The sequence below is a fragment of the Chelon labrosus genome (genome assembly GCF_963514085.1).
Source record: "Chelon labrosus genome assembly, chromosome: 1".
NCBI classification, from domain to species: Eukaryota; Metazoa; Chordata; class Actinopteri; order Mugiliformes; family Mugilidae; genus Chelon; species Chelon labrosus.
This window is the reverse complement of record NC_140337.1, coordinates 29,322,219-29,337,370: the sequence shown is the minus strand read 5'-3', so window position 1 is coordinate 29,337,370 and position 15,152 is coordinate 29,322,219. Positions and strand designations below refer to the sequence as shown.

The window sequence follows — 15,152 nt, the reverse complement described above, 5'->3', positions numbered from 1 at the left end:
GCAACTGTGGCAGACATGGATTTGGCTCAAGTTTGATGGAGCGCAGTCCAATAATTTGTGAAATGTTAGGGCTAAAGTCACTTTGTTTCCTGGATCACTATCTAAAAAATACAGAACAGAGTGGGGATGTGGACATATCTAGCTTCAGTACAAGTGCTAACATACTTATTGTAACTAGCAGAAGATAGATAGCAAGCTAGCTAAAGGTTAGCTTTGAGAGAAAACAACTAAAGGGTGATAATAGCTCAAGTATATCTGTGATAACCCCACCCAGGTTGAAATGTCTGAGCAAACTAGCCAAGTGATATCTTAATGTACATATTGACGCTGCAGTATAAAAACTTTAGACCAATAGACCTCCTGAAAACAGCATGGCAGCTGCTCACTGTTGTAATAATGTGTCTGGAGGGCGAGGTAAGTTGCTGTTCTTTGTTTTGAAAGAATCACATCCTGTAAAGGACGAACGGTTAAGAACAATCGAGGCGTTTGTTGATAACGTCTTAATGTCACAAACTTCATTGCTCTGATAGATTGTGAGACTATGCAATCGCACACAGAAGTATTTTTTTACTCTGAATCAGTTGAAACAAGAAATCCAAGTGTTACCAGTCTCTACCAGAACTGTGTCCTGCTGACCCGTGCTAGCTACCTGTAGCTTCATCAAACCCTTTTGCATCCTCGTTGTTGGTGTTTTACCTTCTGCATTCTGATGACGGCAAGGATGAGCTTCAGCGGCGAAAGAGAATTTCTCATTTTCTCAGACTTTTGCAGCTAAGAAACATCGAAACACAACGAAGAAGGTCAGTGCCACCTTGATCATACTGGTTAGCCCAGCTTAGAAATGGAAAATGGAAAACATTTGGCCCGGTTACTTCATTCTTTAGATGCTTGATCTCCACAGTTTTGTTTTCCAGTTCAGCTTTGGTCTTGTCCAGCTGTTCAACGGTCTTTTTCAGCTCCAGCTAACAGACAGAATGGACAGACGTAGCAGTCAACAAATCTCTACTGCTCAGTCTTCCTTTCGTCATTTGACATTTCTAACAATTAAAGTTAAAGGATCGATGTGAAAAGATGAACCTCTGTTTCCTTGGCCTCAAGCTTCCTCCTCAGCGTCTGCAGTTCATACTCCATCAACCGATTGTTATCGAGGAGAAGACGATATTTACCTTCCGTGTCTTCCAACTGAAAGGAAAGAAATAAAATGAAAGACAAAGATTTGACACAAACCGGTTCCACTCAGGTGAAATTGTTGGCTTTCTTTAAATAATAGTATAAGATCTTGACTTTACTGTAAAAAAAGGCCTCAGATGACAAATGATTTATGCGCTAAATAAAACTGAATTGGACACGGCATATATAGTGTGAGAGTGTGTTTTACCTTCTCAATCCTGATGGCGGCGAGGGCTGATCTCAGGTTCGTCAGTGACTCTGTTCTCATCTTCTCAAATTTGCTCAGCTAACGAACAGAAAAGAGCGAAGAGGATCGATGCCACTCTGATCATACTGGTTGGTCTAGTTTAACATGATGTTTGGAAATATTTGGCCTGGTTTTGACCAACGTACAGGTATTCTGTGTGTGTTTACTTTAGCTGCGGTTTATTGGAAACAATGACGGAAATGATTCAGAACAAATTGAAGAAACCAAAACTGCTGGAAGCTTGTTTGGTTTTGGTGTGGATTCCAACATATGAGTATGAAATACAAAAACATTTCACCTGCTTCATTTCAACAGTTACATAAAGTATTAATGTGAAGAGATGAACCTCTGTTTCCTTGGCCTCCAGCTTCCTCCTCAGGCTCTGCAGTTCATTCTGCATCAACTGATTCCTATCGTGGAGACACCGACTTTCATCTATTTTGTCTTCCAACTGAGAAGATACAGAGAAAATGATGACATTTTATTAATCAGCACAGTATATGTCAAAATAAAAGCACATTTTTGATAAAGTGAGCTAATGAGGCAGACGGCCGTCCACCGTGACTGTGGCTCTGCTGGAGGTTTCAAATGACAAAACTGGTAGCGTGTTATGTGACTATCTGCTAGTAAAGTATCCAAGTGTACTTTATTTAAAACTTGTTTGTTACTAATTTGCATATTTTAGTTAAAAATAAAATGGAATGGAACGCAACACAATCCACTCTGCTCCACTTTCCATAGTGCCAGCATTGCTTAACTTCACAATATTGCACAACACGCCTTGGTGACTCGTTTCCCTGGGGAGTTACATGCGTACACAACAGTCATATGGAGGAAATTAGGGATGCACCGAAAAATTTCGGCCGAAAACCGAAAATGCACTTTCGGCCGAAAATTTATTGTCGAAACAGGATGTGTACCAAAAGTGCATTTTAAGTTTTTCAGCCGAAATTTTTTGGTGCATCCTTAGAGGAAATATCAATGTTTTTTATGGATTCTATAATGTGCCCAATTGTAGAATCTGATTATACAGAGGCTGAATAAAACGTTGAATTGCCAGATTCCTTCTCAAGACGTAAAACCCCAATGTGACACACTTTGGATACTTTGGTTTTATCCAAAGAGAGTAGGCCGGGTTCTATTTTTACTAGAACCTTTGTAGAATATGTGTGCTTTGTGGTATTTCTGTGAACTCTTGGTCCAGTTCTAGTCAAAGGGTTGCTGAATGAATTCAGAGTGATATCATTGCCACCAGGGCGTTTTCTACTATCTAATCTAGAAGACATTTTAGTCACTAATTAATCAGACATAGCAACAGACACAATGTTACTGACACTGAAGTCTGGACTATCCATACAGACCGGGGTCATGAACATAGACCTGATAGTTCTGGAGATATTCCTGATTCTTGATCTTTTTGGGCAAGCTTCAACTTCCAGCACCCTAGGGACTAAAAGGTTAAGTGCCTTGAGATGAGAGTCGCTATGACTTGATGCTTTAAATGAAGCTGAACTGAAGAGCAACGCTAACCCAGATAGACATGTTGCGTGCATGTACGATGTAAGAGATGTTTGCGTGTATCACCTTCTGCATCCTGATGATGGCGAGGATGAACTTCAGTTTCGGAAAGTCAACTCTCACCTTCTCGGGTCCGTCCACCTGACAAGGACAGTGGAGCGGATCAACACCGCTCTGAGAACAGAGGTTAGGTTAGGTTAGCTTAGCATAATACCTGGAGCCAGGGGGGAAACGTTTGCCCTGGTTTTGTTCACACTCAATCTGCCAAAGGCCCAAAACATTGGTGACACATTGCATTTACTTTGTTTCCTTCATTGATCATGTGCTTCTCCTCCGCCTCCATGTTCATTGAGCTCACTGAATTTTGACAAGTAAAATATCAATGAAAAAAGACAAACCTCATTGTTGGTCGTGTCCACATTTTTCTTTAGCGTCTGTAGGTTCTCGCTCTTGCGTTTCTTATCAAACAGCTGCTGGACTTCATCTTCTTTGTCTTCAAACTGAGACACAGTGATAGACTCAGTATGATTGCTTATCAGTAATCTGGTAGACAATCATGCCATGCCATGCCATCCCTGCAGCACCTGTTCCTGCTCCTGCCTCCCCTCCCTTGGTGTCTTGCTACTATACGTGACACTGACCTCTATCTTTGTCTCTTTTTATTTACTCACGAGTTTGATCTCATTTTCCGTTGGACTCTTCTCGGCTGTCTCCTTTTTGCTTCGCTCTGTCAGAAACACACATCATGGTAAATGCACATTGGTTTTCACCAAGATGCGATCAGATCAGATTTCATAGACCTATTAAGCTCCCTCATAAGTATTTCTTGACAGATTTAAAGTGGAGTTCGTGACTTACTGTTTCTGTTTTGCTTCCTCTTGTATGCGACAAAGACAACCCAGAGAACCAACAAGAAGACGGCAGCGAAGACAAACAGCACTAGAACAGCAGAGGTAGAGGAGTCCTGGAAGAAGTCCTCTGAAAAGAAATGGAAAAAGAAAACACGTTATAACCTAAAAAGACTCCAGATATGGAGGATGTTAACCCCTCCATCAATCCTGGAGGATCAGACCTCCTCCATGTCTGTGTAGTTTGGATTCAAATGTTTTGTTTTACCTGTGGCCACCGGGACGCCATGGAGGACAAACAGCAACAAACCAAACAGGCTGTTCATTTTCTTCTTTGAAACTAGACAGAAAGCTAAAGAAAATAAATGAAATATTCCTCCTCATTACTTAATTCTAAAGGTAAACTAACATAGGTAAACTAAAATCAAAATGAGAAGTGACTAAATTGTACCTTTTTAAATAATGCTCCGGTCTCGTTCCCTAAGACAATGAAATCAAAGGTTAGGGAACATTACATAAAGGATGTGATTGACATGATATGTAGTTAACATACAGCAGAAGTATTCATAGTTAAGAGATTTTACAATTTATTCATTACAAATTAGCAATAAAGACTCTTATTGTGTCATTTATGTATTAATTTAGATATTTTCTATTAGCAACTTCTCATTTGTTTAAGTCCTACTTTTATTTTTTCCTGATCTTTCTAAGAACTCCTGATGCGTTGTATTGTTTTTTCTTCATTTAATTATCAAATACACTTTCCTTTGTTTTTAACTGCACAGTGCATCTTCTTCTCAGTCCATGTGACACTAATGCATTACTGTGATGAACCTCTGGGTAAAACCTTTTGCACGCTTTGTGACGCTTCAAACACCAGAGTAAATAAATATCAGATCAACATTATTTGATTCATTCATGATAATCAACTCTAACAGTATCTGACTAAACCTTCTGATATTTCATCTCAATCACATTTAACAGATTTCTTACCCATGAGTAGTGCATCTTTTATTTTCATGGCACATTAAATCACACAGATATTGATAAAAGCCACAGCTTACCTCCTGGATCGGGGACGCTCTCTGCGGACACGTCTCCGTTTCACGTCCTATATACGTTGGCAGTGGAGGCGTGACTTCTTCAGAAGTGGCAGAGTGAAAGAGTTGTATTTGTGTACAAAATGAAATGAAACTGTTCCTCGGAGTCAAATACTCCAAGAATTTCTCTGGAAATGTTTCGCGAAGAAGGAAACGCATTCAGCACTCGGCCCTTATCTCAGACAAACAAAAAGCATCAGAGAAGACAGAGACGTCCAGCATGAGGACTGAAGATGTATGATATGACTAGTGTTACGTCAGGTGCTTAGTGTCCGGCAGAAACATTTAGTTCTCTGCATCTTCCAGTATTTCTTCTATTTAATTTAATTTGTTGCATGTAGTCTAAGTTATGAAATAAATGCCGTTTCCTTCTTTTGCTTGTTTTCTATCAGACTGTTTTAAAAGAAATGAATTTTTTCTTATTTCTTTATTTTCTTTCTAGATTAACCCTTGATTGCTGACATAAAAATAAAAGAATATAAAATGTGCTAATTCGACCTTTACACCCCCATAAATAAATAAATACATAAATTCAAAAATACATAAATAATAATTTTCTCAAAGGCCATTTATGGTAATTTACTGACACTGTTTATTATAAAAAATATTTTAGACAAAAAACATTAAATTCCATATAAATATAGGAAAAAAAACACTTATATGAAATGAATGAATACATATTTTAAGACACAATTTTTCATACTTTAAAGAATCAGTTGAATTAAATCATAAATAATGAGAAAAAAAATAAAAAAAAGAGTATCACATTTGCTCAACAACTTTTCACTTTTAAAGTATAAAGTATGAATTAAGTATTGTTTTCAATAAATACTCAACAAAAGCCATCGACTGACTGCAGAGCATGGATAACATCCACCAGGGGGCAGCATCAAAACGTATATAACAGGAGTTTCTGTTAGATATCGATCATGTGGTGGGAGCAGAGGTCTCAGATACTCATGGATCAAATATGACACACTTACAGTTACAGTTAATCACCATTATATTTCTTTAGTTTTTTTTTTCCTTTTAAAAATGACAAACAGAATATTCCAAAATGGCTGCCGTCATTCTTAGACATTCTCTGGCATCTTTCTTTCACTGAGGGCGAATGATACATCAACAAGTCAAACTCGTGACTCCCAGCTAAAAACGTTGGGCATGTTTAATATTTTCTCTTTAAAACAGGTTTGACTTCATAACTCCCACTTCCAAGAAACAGGTAACGTGATCGTGTTGTTTTTTAGCTCTGCTCTCTGAAGTCTAACTAGCCGTGTTGATGTTCATTCTTTATCTGCTCAGTGGAAAGAAAATAAAAACACCTGTCGTTTGTCTGGAACCGCTCCAAAGAATTTCTATCACTTTACAGTGAAACAAAAGAGATAGGTCACAACAACACGCTGGACGAGAAAAAAATAAATGTCAGTTGGGTTTTGGTCAACGTTAATGGATATGACAAGAGGCAAGCTGTTAGCAATCGTTATGCTAAGCTAAGCTAATAACATCCTTAGTTCATATATCAGACTGGTATTGGTCCTCTCTAGCCTGGAAGCCAGACCACCTTGCCCCGCCTTCACATTGTTTTGTGCTGTAAAGTCTCTTGCATGAAAACACCTACACCGATCAGCCATATCATTATGACCACCCTCCTAATAGTGTTCAGGTCTCCCTTGTGGTGACTCATCAGTGAATGGACATGTGCCTTCTGAGGTTGTCCTGTGGTGTCTGGCAACAGGATGTTGTTGATGGGGTGGGGGTGCCTGGTCTGGTCTAGGTGGGTGCTACATGTCTAAGTAACATCCACACAAATGCCAGGTCCAAAAGTTTCACAGCAGAACATCGAATTGTCACAAGATGGTCAATGTTATTTATTTCCTGTCTGTGGTCATAATGTTGTGGTGTATGAGCCTTTTATTCATTCTTGTTTCCGTGGATACAGTTCCTCTCTGACCACAGTGACTGATCAGGTTTGATCCATGTGAACGTCTCCCTGCCTCGTGGTGACGACGTGGGAAGGAGTTTGTGACAAGAGATCGTTGACATGGACCCGATGGGAAATAATGTCTCCATGAAAACATCCATCTGACTTTCATCAGTTCATCAAAGGTCATCATCTGAATCGTTCTGATTCTCTCCTTCATTCCTCTGTTTCTCCATCTCCTCTAGTTTTCTAATAATCTCCTCTTTTTCATTTCTTTCTTTCTTTCTTCTCTCTATCATGACAGTCTCATCCTTCTTCATTCTCTCCTTCTCTCTCTTCTTCTTCTCCAGATCTTTCTGAAGTTCAGATTTCTTCTTCTCCAGATCTTTCTTGGTCTCTAGGGGAGGTTTCACAGTTTCATCTTCTTCTCTCAGAGTTTCTTTCTCCATCTCGTCTTCCTCTCTCTTCTCTGACTCCATCTCTCTCTCCACCTCCTCCAGCTGCTGTAACAATTCATTTATCTGCTTCTCCTTGTTCTCCATCTGACTCTTTAGTCGAGAATGTCTTTCCTCCCCTTTTTTCTCCTCTCTTTCTTTTGCCTGTAGCTTTGTCTTCAGTTTTTCTTTCTCTTTGTCCATCAGTTCGTCTCCATGCTTTCTTTCATCCTCCACATTCTGAACTTCTGCTTCTTCAGTTTGTGTTTCCTTCTTCTTCTTGTTCTTCTTCTTCTTTGTCTGTGTCTTTGTCTTCTTTTTTCTCTTCTCTTTATCCTCATCATTCAGAGGTTCTTCTCCATCTTTCCCTTCATCCATCAAAGGCTGACTCTCCATTTCATCACCTCTACGTTGCGTCGTCTTCTCTCCTTCTTCTGTCTGCTGATTGTTTTCCGTCTCTGGTTCTTCCTCCATCTTATTATCTGTGTTTTCTCTTCCATGTTCAGTCTCAGTTTCTTCTTTCCTATTGTCCAAACAGTTTCTCTCAGTTATTCCTTCTCCTTCCTTCCTCTCTCCTTGGTTGGTTTGAATCTGGTGAGTTTCATCCTGTGTCTGAGGGTGAAGTTCTGGACTTCCCTCCGTGTGCTCATCCTCTGCTGTCTCTCCGTCTCTTCCTCTTTTCATCAGGGGCTCTGTTGACGGATCGCTCTTCATCTCTCTCAGCGTTTCTTCATCATTTGGATGTTTCTTGTTCTCTGTAGGAACAAACAATCAGCTTTCATTGTGCTGCACAGATGGATAAAGATGTTTATAAACCAGTTTCAGATCTAATTTCGTCACTGAGACTGTTTACATTAGTTTTAATGTGGCAATCTGCTCACAAGTGGTCAGCACAAAATAAAAGTGGTCAGTCTGCTGTAAATAATAATAATAATAGAAATAATAATAATGTTCCCGGATGTAACAGGAACAGGAAGTGGGTCAAGACTTTAAAACAATGTAGACGAGCGCTGACGTATCTTGCAATAGCTCGTACGTGTAAATTAGACCAGAAAACCATCTGGTGCCTGAGTGGAAACGGACGGACGCAATAAATGTTCAGGTGGATGTGACAAAGTAAGAAAACTAGACGGAAATCTGGACAAACGTTGAGCTCAACTCCATCCTGACACAATGCATCCAACTCCTTACTGTGTATATCAGTGACTGTATAAATATGGAATATGGACATCTCCATTTCCTTCCTCTCATTGGTCAAACTGACTCTATTTTCCCGGGGATAGGGGCAGAGCCATCTTGTAACTTTGGAGCCAGAGTCTGATCAGTACGGTCTGAGGGTGGAGTCAAGCGGCGCCGTGATATGGATGCTGCGCCCACACTATTATATACTGGACTTATTTAACAAAATGAAAATGTACAACTCTCACCATCCTATGGGACCACTTTACGGAGCAGTTGGCATGGCAACTGGTAGTCATCATTATGTCACATCCTGTTTCTATCGCGTCAAATAACTAACTAAAATGAAACTTATCAAAACAATTGACACTTGAGCATTCATCATTATATTAACTACCTAAAATGACAGAAACCATCCTTGAAAAAACAATTTTGAGGTGTATTTTAGTGTTTTCGTTCACCCCAAGTCCCGCCCACTAACATAGAGGGGGTGGAGCTTATGACCTATACTGCATCCAGCCACCAGGGGGAGCTCTACTTGCTTTGGCTTCACTTTTGAGGAGCAGTTTCATTGTCTATCTTTATACTGTCTATGGTGTATACCTATGACTCCATGTCCAAAAAAAGAGCCAATATTACATATCTGTGAGTCAATGTCACAACATTCGCACACAGCTTAATAATCAGTTCTGTTGGGAACTGATTATTGTCTATCAAGTGTGAACAGATGTGTCCCAGCTGTCCACTTGTGTTCACGTCGCATGAATCTGACAGATCTTATATTTAAAGCAAGAGCTGATTCGTGTGACGTTAACTAAAGGCTGAATCTTACTTGCATCAAGAACTTGTGATTGACAGCTCACTATTTAACCCTCTGTAGTAGACTGTTGGGAGTTCAGTGGTGTATGTTCCACACTAATCTTGGTTCATGCATATTCTACACATACCAAGGATCATCTTGAAAGGACTTTGCCACCATCTAGTGGTCAGACTGTAAACTGCATCCTGTTGAGGGCCAGCCTGGATTCAAATTTTAGAGTACAATGATCAATCATGCCTAATGTCGCTAATTTGCACTTTGTGCTATATTCAAATGAACAATCTCCACTTAATTTAGCTTCTGCATCTTTATATAACTTCAAATCTGTTCTGGCAGTGAGGAGTTAAAAGTGGAGTTTAAAGTGTTCACTTACTGAGTCTTCCCTGTCTCCATTTCCACACGAAAAAAGAAACAATAACAACAACAATAACCACGAAGGGGACAATCAAACCAATGATGATGGCAGAAGATGAACTGGAACCAGGAGTAGACGAGTCTGTGAGGACTAAGCACAGAAAGAGAAATTAATTCAAACAGAAAAAAAAACTGAAGAAGAGAAGAACGTGACGGTTTTTGATTCGTTTAAATTGATTTCTACCCGTTACTTGTATGTGAGCCTCTCTGGTCTGGTTGGTGTCGTTCTGTTGGACTCTACAGGTGAAGTTGTTGCTGAGTCTCTTGTCCACAGTCACTCTCCTGCTGACAGTATAGAGGTCATCAGGACCTCTGACTGTCTCTGGAGGTCCAGCAGAGAGCAGGTTTCCCTCAGCGTCCAGCCACAACACCTCAGGCTCTGGATACCAGCCTGCAGACTCACACTGTAACACCACCACTCCTCCATCTCCATCTCCTTCTCCACTACTGCTGTTGCTGGACATCTGGATGACAGGTGAGGAGGCAGCACCTGAAAATGAGAATTTTCCAAAAGCTTGTTGATAATGTCATAACATTCTCACATAGCCTGGGAGCCAGACCGACTCCCCCAGCTGATAATGTTTTGTGGAGGAAAGCTGTTCTGGAGTCTCTCAGTTGGGAACTGATTCTGCTCCAGCTAAGATCTGCCGGGCCAGTCAGATCGTTTGGGGGCGTGGCTTTATGGGGTGATGGACAGAAGAGGAACAGTGGTCATTCACGTCATCTGAGAGACACCTAAACGTCTCTGAGTATTAATATCACACGTTCATATTTTTTGTACCTCTGTTCACTTTTAAATTCTGTGCTGACGTTTTAATTTCTGATTGAGTCGACTTCCTGGCTCGTTGGTATTGTAGTAATTAGAGAAACTGACAAAACATTATCTGTGTGGTGGTGCTAGACCCTGGGAGAACCCTAAGCATAAAGGGACTTTGAACAAATCATGTCTCACTCACCTACAACAAGCTCAACGGTGGCGTCTCCAACTCTGTCGCCCAACTCTGGAGCGAAGCACCTGTACGTCCCCTGGTCCGAAGGCTTCACCGAGGACAGCTTCAGTGAAACGTTTCCCTGCTTCAGTTCGTCAAAGAACAGAGACGTCCTGTCGCGGAAGGACTGATGTTTTTTAGATTCCAGCTCAACGCCGTCGCGCCACACCAGGACGAACTTGGGGTTCAGGTTGGACCTGGTCCACTCCACGGTCATGTCGGAGGCGTCAACGACGGGCCGCAGGCTACACGGCAACACGACGTCCGTGCCGACGAGAGCCACGATTGGCTGAGACGGACCAAGCACCTCGGTCTCACCTGAAAAGAAAAGGGCTTTCAGTAGCGTCACATGTTTGGAAGGTAGGGTTCATTTAAACCATCAGAGAGCTAGAGATGTATTTGATTTACCTCCGCACGAGTGCATCACAGAAAAGACCACGACAGCGTGGAAAAGGAGGACAGCGAACGCACCACCGGGTCTGAGCTCATCTCCAACCATCCTGGGAATTTAAAAATGTAAAATAAACGTTCCGTGTGTTCTGTTTTAACGTCCTGCAGCGACTCAGTAACATGTCTAACATGGTTATACGAGCATCATGCTTCAGGACGTTTCCCACTTTGATTCATTTCAGTGAGTTATCATCTGTTCTGGATTAGTTTTGGATAATAAGCAGACCCTCCTAAATCTCAGATTAGGGCTGGGACATATGGCTGAAAAATGAGAGTAAGTGTTTCATATCAGTCGATATCGATAATTATTGTCTTTTTTTTTTTAACCTACTCCACCCAGGCTTCTCAACTGTGCTGAACTGCATCCGTTATTTCTTTATATGTTGTTTCGACGTATGGCACTGCTGCCGTGAACCTCTTTATCTGAGGCTGCGCTGGACTTTTTCGCTGTCTGTCATTTTTACTAACAGGGTCATACAAATCCCGTCATAGCCCATTTTTACCCGTCACTTTAATTTTTTGAATGACAACAATGACATATTCAATAGCATTTCATTTTCATTTCATTCATTTTTAATTAATATTCAGTAGCGGTGGGAAAAAAAGATTTGTTTCAACCGGCCATCAAAGACAACTCAAGAATCATGAATCTAGAGTCTATTTAACCGGCTCAGTTGAGTCCTACCACGTTCGATTGATATAAACGACACCATTCAGACATCTTACATCTCACTCCGCAAAGAAACAAAACGTACTACCCGACTTGACCACTAGCAAACTAAGGCACTCAGACACTCACTCACTTAAGCACAATATGCAGAGAAACGAAAACTTAACCGACTCATAACCGCTGCTCGTGGATCCCTGCTTAACCGAAAATCAGCAGCCACTCACTCGGCCGGCAGAGAAGCGAAACTTAACCGACTCTTGTCTGACTCTCATGTACAATTTCCTCTCGCGCTGTCGCACTCATATTCTCCTTTTACTCCACGCCAAACTTTTTTTTGTTGTTGTTGTTGTCGTTGATGCCACCAACCCACCTTCCTCTGCCTACATCCCCCAGAATGACTTGCAGTTCTGGCTCGGGGTTCTCTTCCTATTTTTCTCTAATGGAGTTCAAGTGAAATTATCGAACATTCTATCGAACGTATTTTTTATTGATATCGATCACTTGTCTATCGCGATATATATCATTATCGTTTTATCGCCCAGCCCTATCTGGATTTGTTGTGTGCTCTTGGTTTTTTAGAGGTCCAACAGAGACCTTGACCTCGCTGCAGTCCAGCCAAGCACAAACCAACTGAGGAGTGGCTCCAGAAAGTGTTCACATCTTTCAGTTCTTCTAGAGAATAAAACTCACTTATTACTGTTAGTGATGCAGACAAGGGGTCCTATCCTGCAGAGCATAGGAGAGTTTCACTTTACAGTTGATGTAAATCAGTTCTGTCTTCTCTAGAAAGGAATTTACAGGCGTTTCTGTGGAATATTATTGTTGCAGGCCTTTTCTTTTTCTTTTTTTTGCACGTACAACCGTTTCTTATGTTGGACCTTCCTACAGAAACAGACACTTGACACGTTGTGTGTGTTTCAGGGACTATTTTGAATGGTACAGAAGAAGACTAGGGCAGCTGCCGAAAGTAGATTGAGTTATTTAGAATTCTGACTTTAATCTTCGATATCTAGGGAATAAAAGTCTGAATTCTGGGATTAAAGTTGTCATCCTGTGATTACGAATTTGGCAAATAAATAAATAAATGAAAAAGTCAACATTCCAGAGTTCTGAGAATAAAGTCTGAACTCCAAGAATAAAGTTGTAATTGTGAGTTTAAGAATTCTGTACAAAAAAAAAAGAAAAAAGTTCAGACATTAAGAGATTAGAATTAAGAATTCTAAGAAAAAACGGTGAGGATGTCATTATTCTGGGATTAATGTGCAAGAATAAATGTGAGAAGTTTGAGAAAATAGCAAGAAATTCATAATTCTTTAATTAACGTCAGAATTCTGAGTCACAACTGAGAGATGAAGAGTGAGAACTGCCTGTGATATTCTAACATAAGAGTTCTGTAAAATAATAATACTAAAAATCTGAATTCTGATTTAAAAAGTAATAAAAGATTCAGAGATTAGGATTAAAAATTGCAAGAAAAAAATCTGAATATTCAGTATTCTGGGATTAACGTGAGAATTCTAAATAATGAAGTGAGAATTCATTACTCAACACCCCAGATGTCGAAAAAAAGAGCATTCCAGAAATCTAAGATTAAAGTCACAGGTTTGAGACTAAAGTCTGAACGATGTTCTTTATGTTCTGACAGTTACCGTCTGTCCTCTGCTCCCACGCGCCACTCTGATTTGCATAAACGCCACAGTCTATGGCTGTGGTGTGTTCACAGCGCCCCCTGCTGCTGCCCCACCCGCACCACACCACTGAGGAGACCAGAGGTCCGGATTAAATCAAATTAATCTGGAATCTCGTTTTTTTAGACCGAATCAGAGACTTCACTCTGTCTCAGACCTTTTTATTCTATAACAATAAGAACTGAGACCTCTCTCCTCCACCGTCACTGAACATTTTAACGACGCTTTACTTTAGTTTCACTTTCACCAGCAGAAAAAAAAAAAAAAAAAAAAAAAAAAAAAAAATCCAGAACGTGGCAGAACATTTAGAAGATCGAGAATGAAACATGGTTATTTAGATTATTACACATCTAGACCTGTTGTTTGACTTCTATTTCAGATGTCACCCTTTGACAATAACGTGAAGGGTTCAAGTGTCATAAAGAAGCGCGTTGTTCTCTCTCCGGCCCTCCCAAACGCACTTTTACACTTTTCAAACCTTTTCAAACGAACATCTTCAAAGTTTGACATAAACTCCGAGTCCAACACACGACGGAGAACATTTATTAAAAGCGCTACATACCTGCTGTCTGCATCTGGACGCTTCCTGGAGGAGGGATCCGGTCAAAGTGCAAAAGAAGACAAACCGGTTGGTCACATGGAGGACGCGGTGCGTTCACGTTCCACTCGGAAATAAATCACAGCGGCTTAGAGTGATTTGCGGGTTAGTTATCTCTGTGTTTGGACCAATACACAACAGATAGACAATACTATGACATAAAAATGTTCACCGAAGACAATAGAGAGCACGTTTATTTATTTATTTCATCAATGTTCAGTGATTTTCTTTGAGCTTTTCTGTAAATGAAGCCGTCAGACTCACCAACTCACTGAACGTGAACTAAACATACACAATAAACACACAACCGTGATTGTGTCACAACCTATACTCAGGCCTTGGACACATCTTTGCTATGTCTTTTTATAAGTGCACTGTCTCCCAAGTGTTTTGTACTGTTTGTCTTTCCACTGCCTCTCATGACCTTTGACATGTATGTGGAAAGACATTGTTACAGCGGGATTTCTTTAAATGTTTACTACATCGACAGGCAGGAAATACAGAAACAGCTGAAGCCGCTTCTCGTTCATTGGTTTTGTGGATTCTGTTCGAGGTCCACGTCCTGCAAGTCAAAGTTCAGGGGCCACGCTTCACAGGTTTCATCGGCTGGAGACGGAGAAGAACCCACCAGATATTTAGATCTCAACAGCTGAGAGAGAACCACAGGAACAACAGTCACAGAGTAGAAGGGAACATTTGCTCCAGTATCTAGGATCATTAAAACGAGGAAACGCCAAAAAATATACAGATACAAGAAGAAGAAGAAGAGCTGTGAATTCTTATCACTTTACTTCAGTCTACATTTGACTTTCATCAGTTCATCAAAGGTCCTCATCTGATTCACTCTGATTCCCTCCTTCATTCCTCTGTTTCTCCATCTCCTCTAGTTTTCTAATAATCTCCTCTTTTTCATTTCTTTCTTTCTTTATTCTCTCTATTAAGACAGTCTCATCCTTCTTCATTCTGTCCATGTCTCTCTTCTTCTTCTCCAGATCTTTCTGAAGTTCAGATTTCTTCTCCTCCAGATCTTTCTTGGTCTCTAGAGGTTTCTCTGACTCCATCTCTCTCTCCACCTCCTTCAGCTGCTGTAACAATTCATTTATCTG

The 15,152-nt window shown here is 40.5% G+C and overlaps 1 protein-coding gene across 1 annotated transcript; it reads right to left on the bottom strand.

Moving 5' to 3' along the window:
- Nucleotides 1-5,609: 5,609 nt before the first annotated feature.
- LOC311494361 (uncharacterized protein) lies at nucleotides 5,610-14,039 on the bottom strand. The gene is made up of 6 exons (XM_084553374.1): nucleotides 14,011-14,039; nucleotides 11,049-11,140; nucleotides 10,608-10,958; nucleotides 9,836-10,141; nucleotides 9,611-9,742; nucleotides 5,610-7,993 (listed from the first exon to the last, which is right to left on the bottom strand). Exons 2-6 carry the CDS (start codon nucleotides 11,137-11,139, stop codon nucleotides 6,984-6,986), a joined length of 1,890 nt encoding a protein of 629 aa, XP_084409500.1. The 5' UTR covers nucleotide 11,140; nucleotides 14,011-14,039; the 3' UTR covers nucleotides 5,610-6,983.
- Nucleotides 14,040-15,152: the final 1,113 nt, after the last annotated feature.

Bases quoted from the DNA above. Each gene is read 5' to 3' on its own strand.
- LOC311494361 (XM_084553374.1), bottom strand. From the start codon at position 11,139: ATGGTTGGAGATGAGCTCAGACCCGGTGGTGCGTTCGCTGTCCTCCTT. The intron at 9,743-9,835 runs GTAGAAATCAAT...TTCTGTGCTTAG, and splicing joins GGCTCACATACAAGTAACGG to TCCTCACAGACTCGTCTACT. The intron at 7,994-9,610 runs GTAAGTGAACAC...TTGTTCCTACAG, and splicing joins ATGGAGACAGGGAAGACTCA to AGAACAAGAAACATCCAAAT.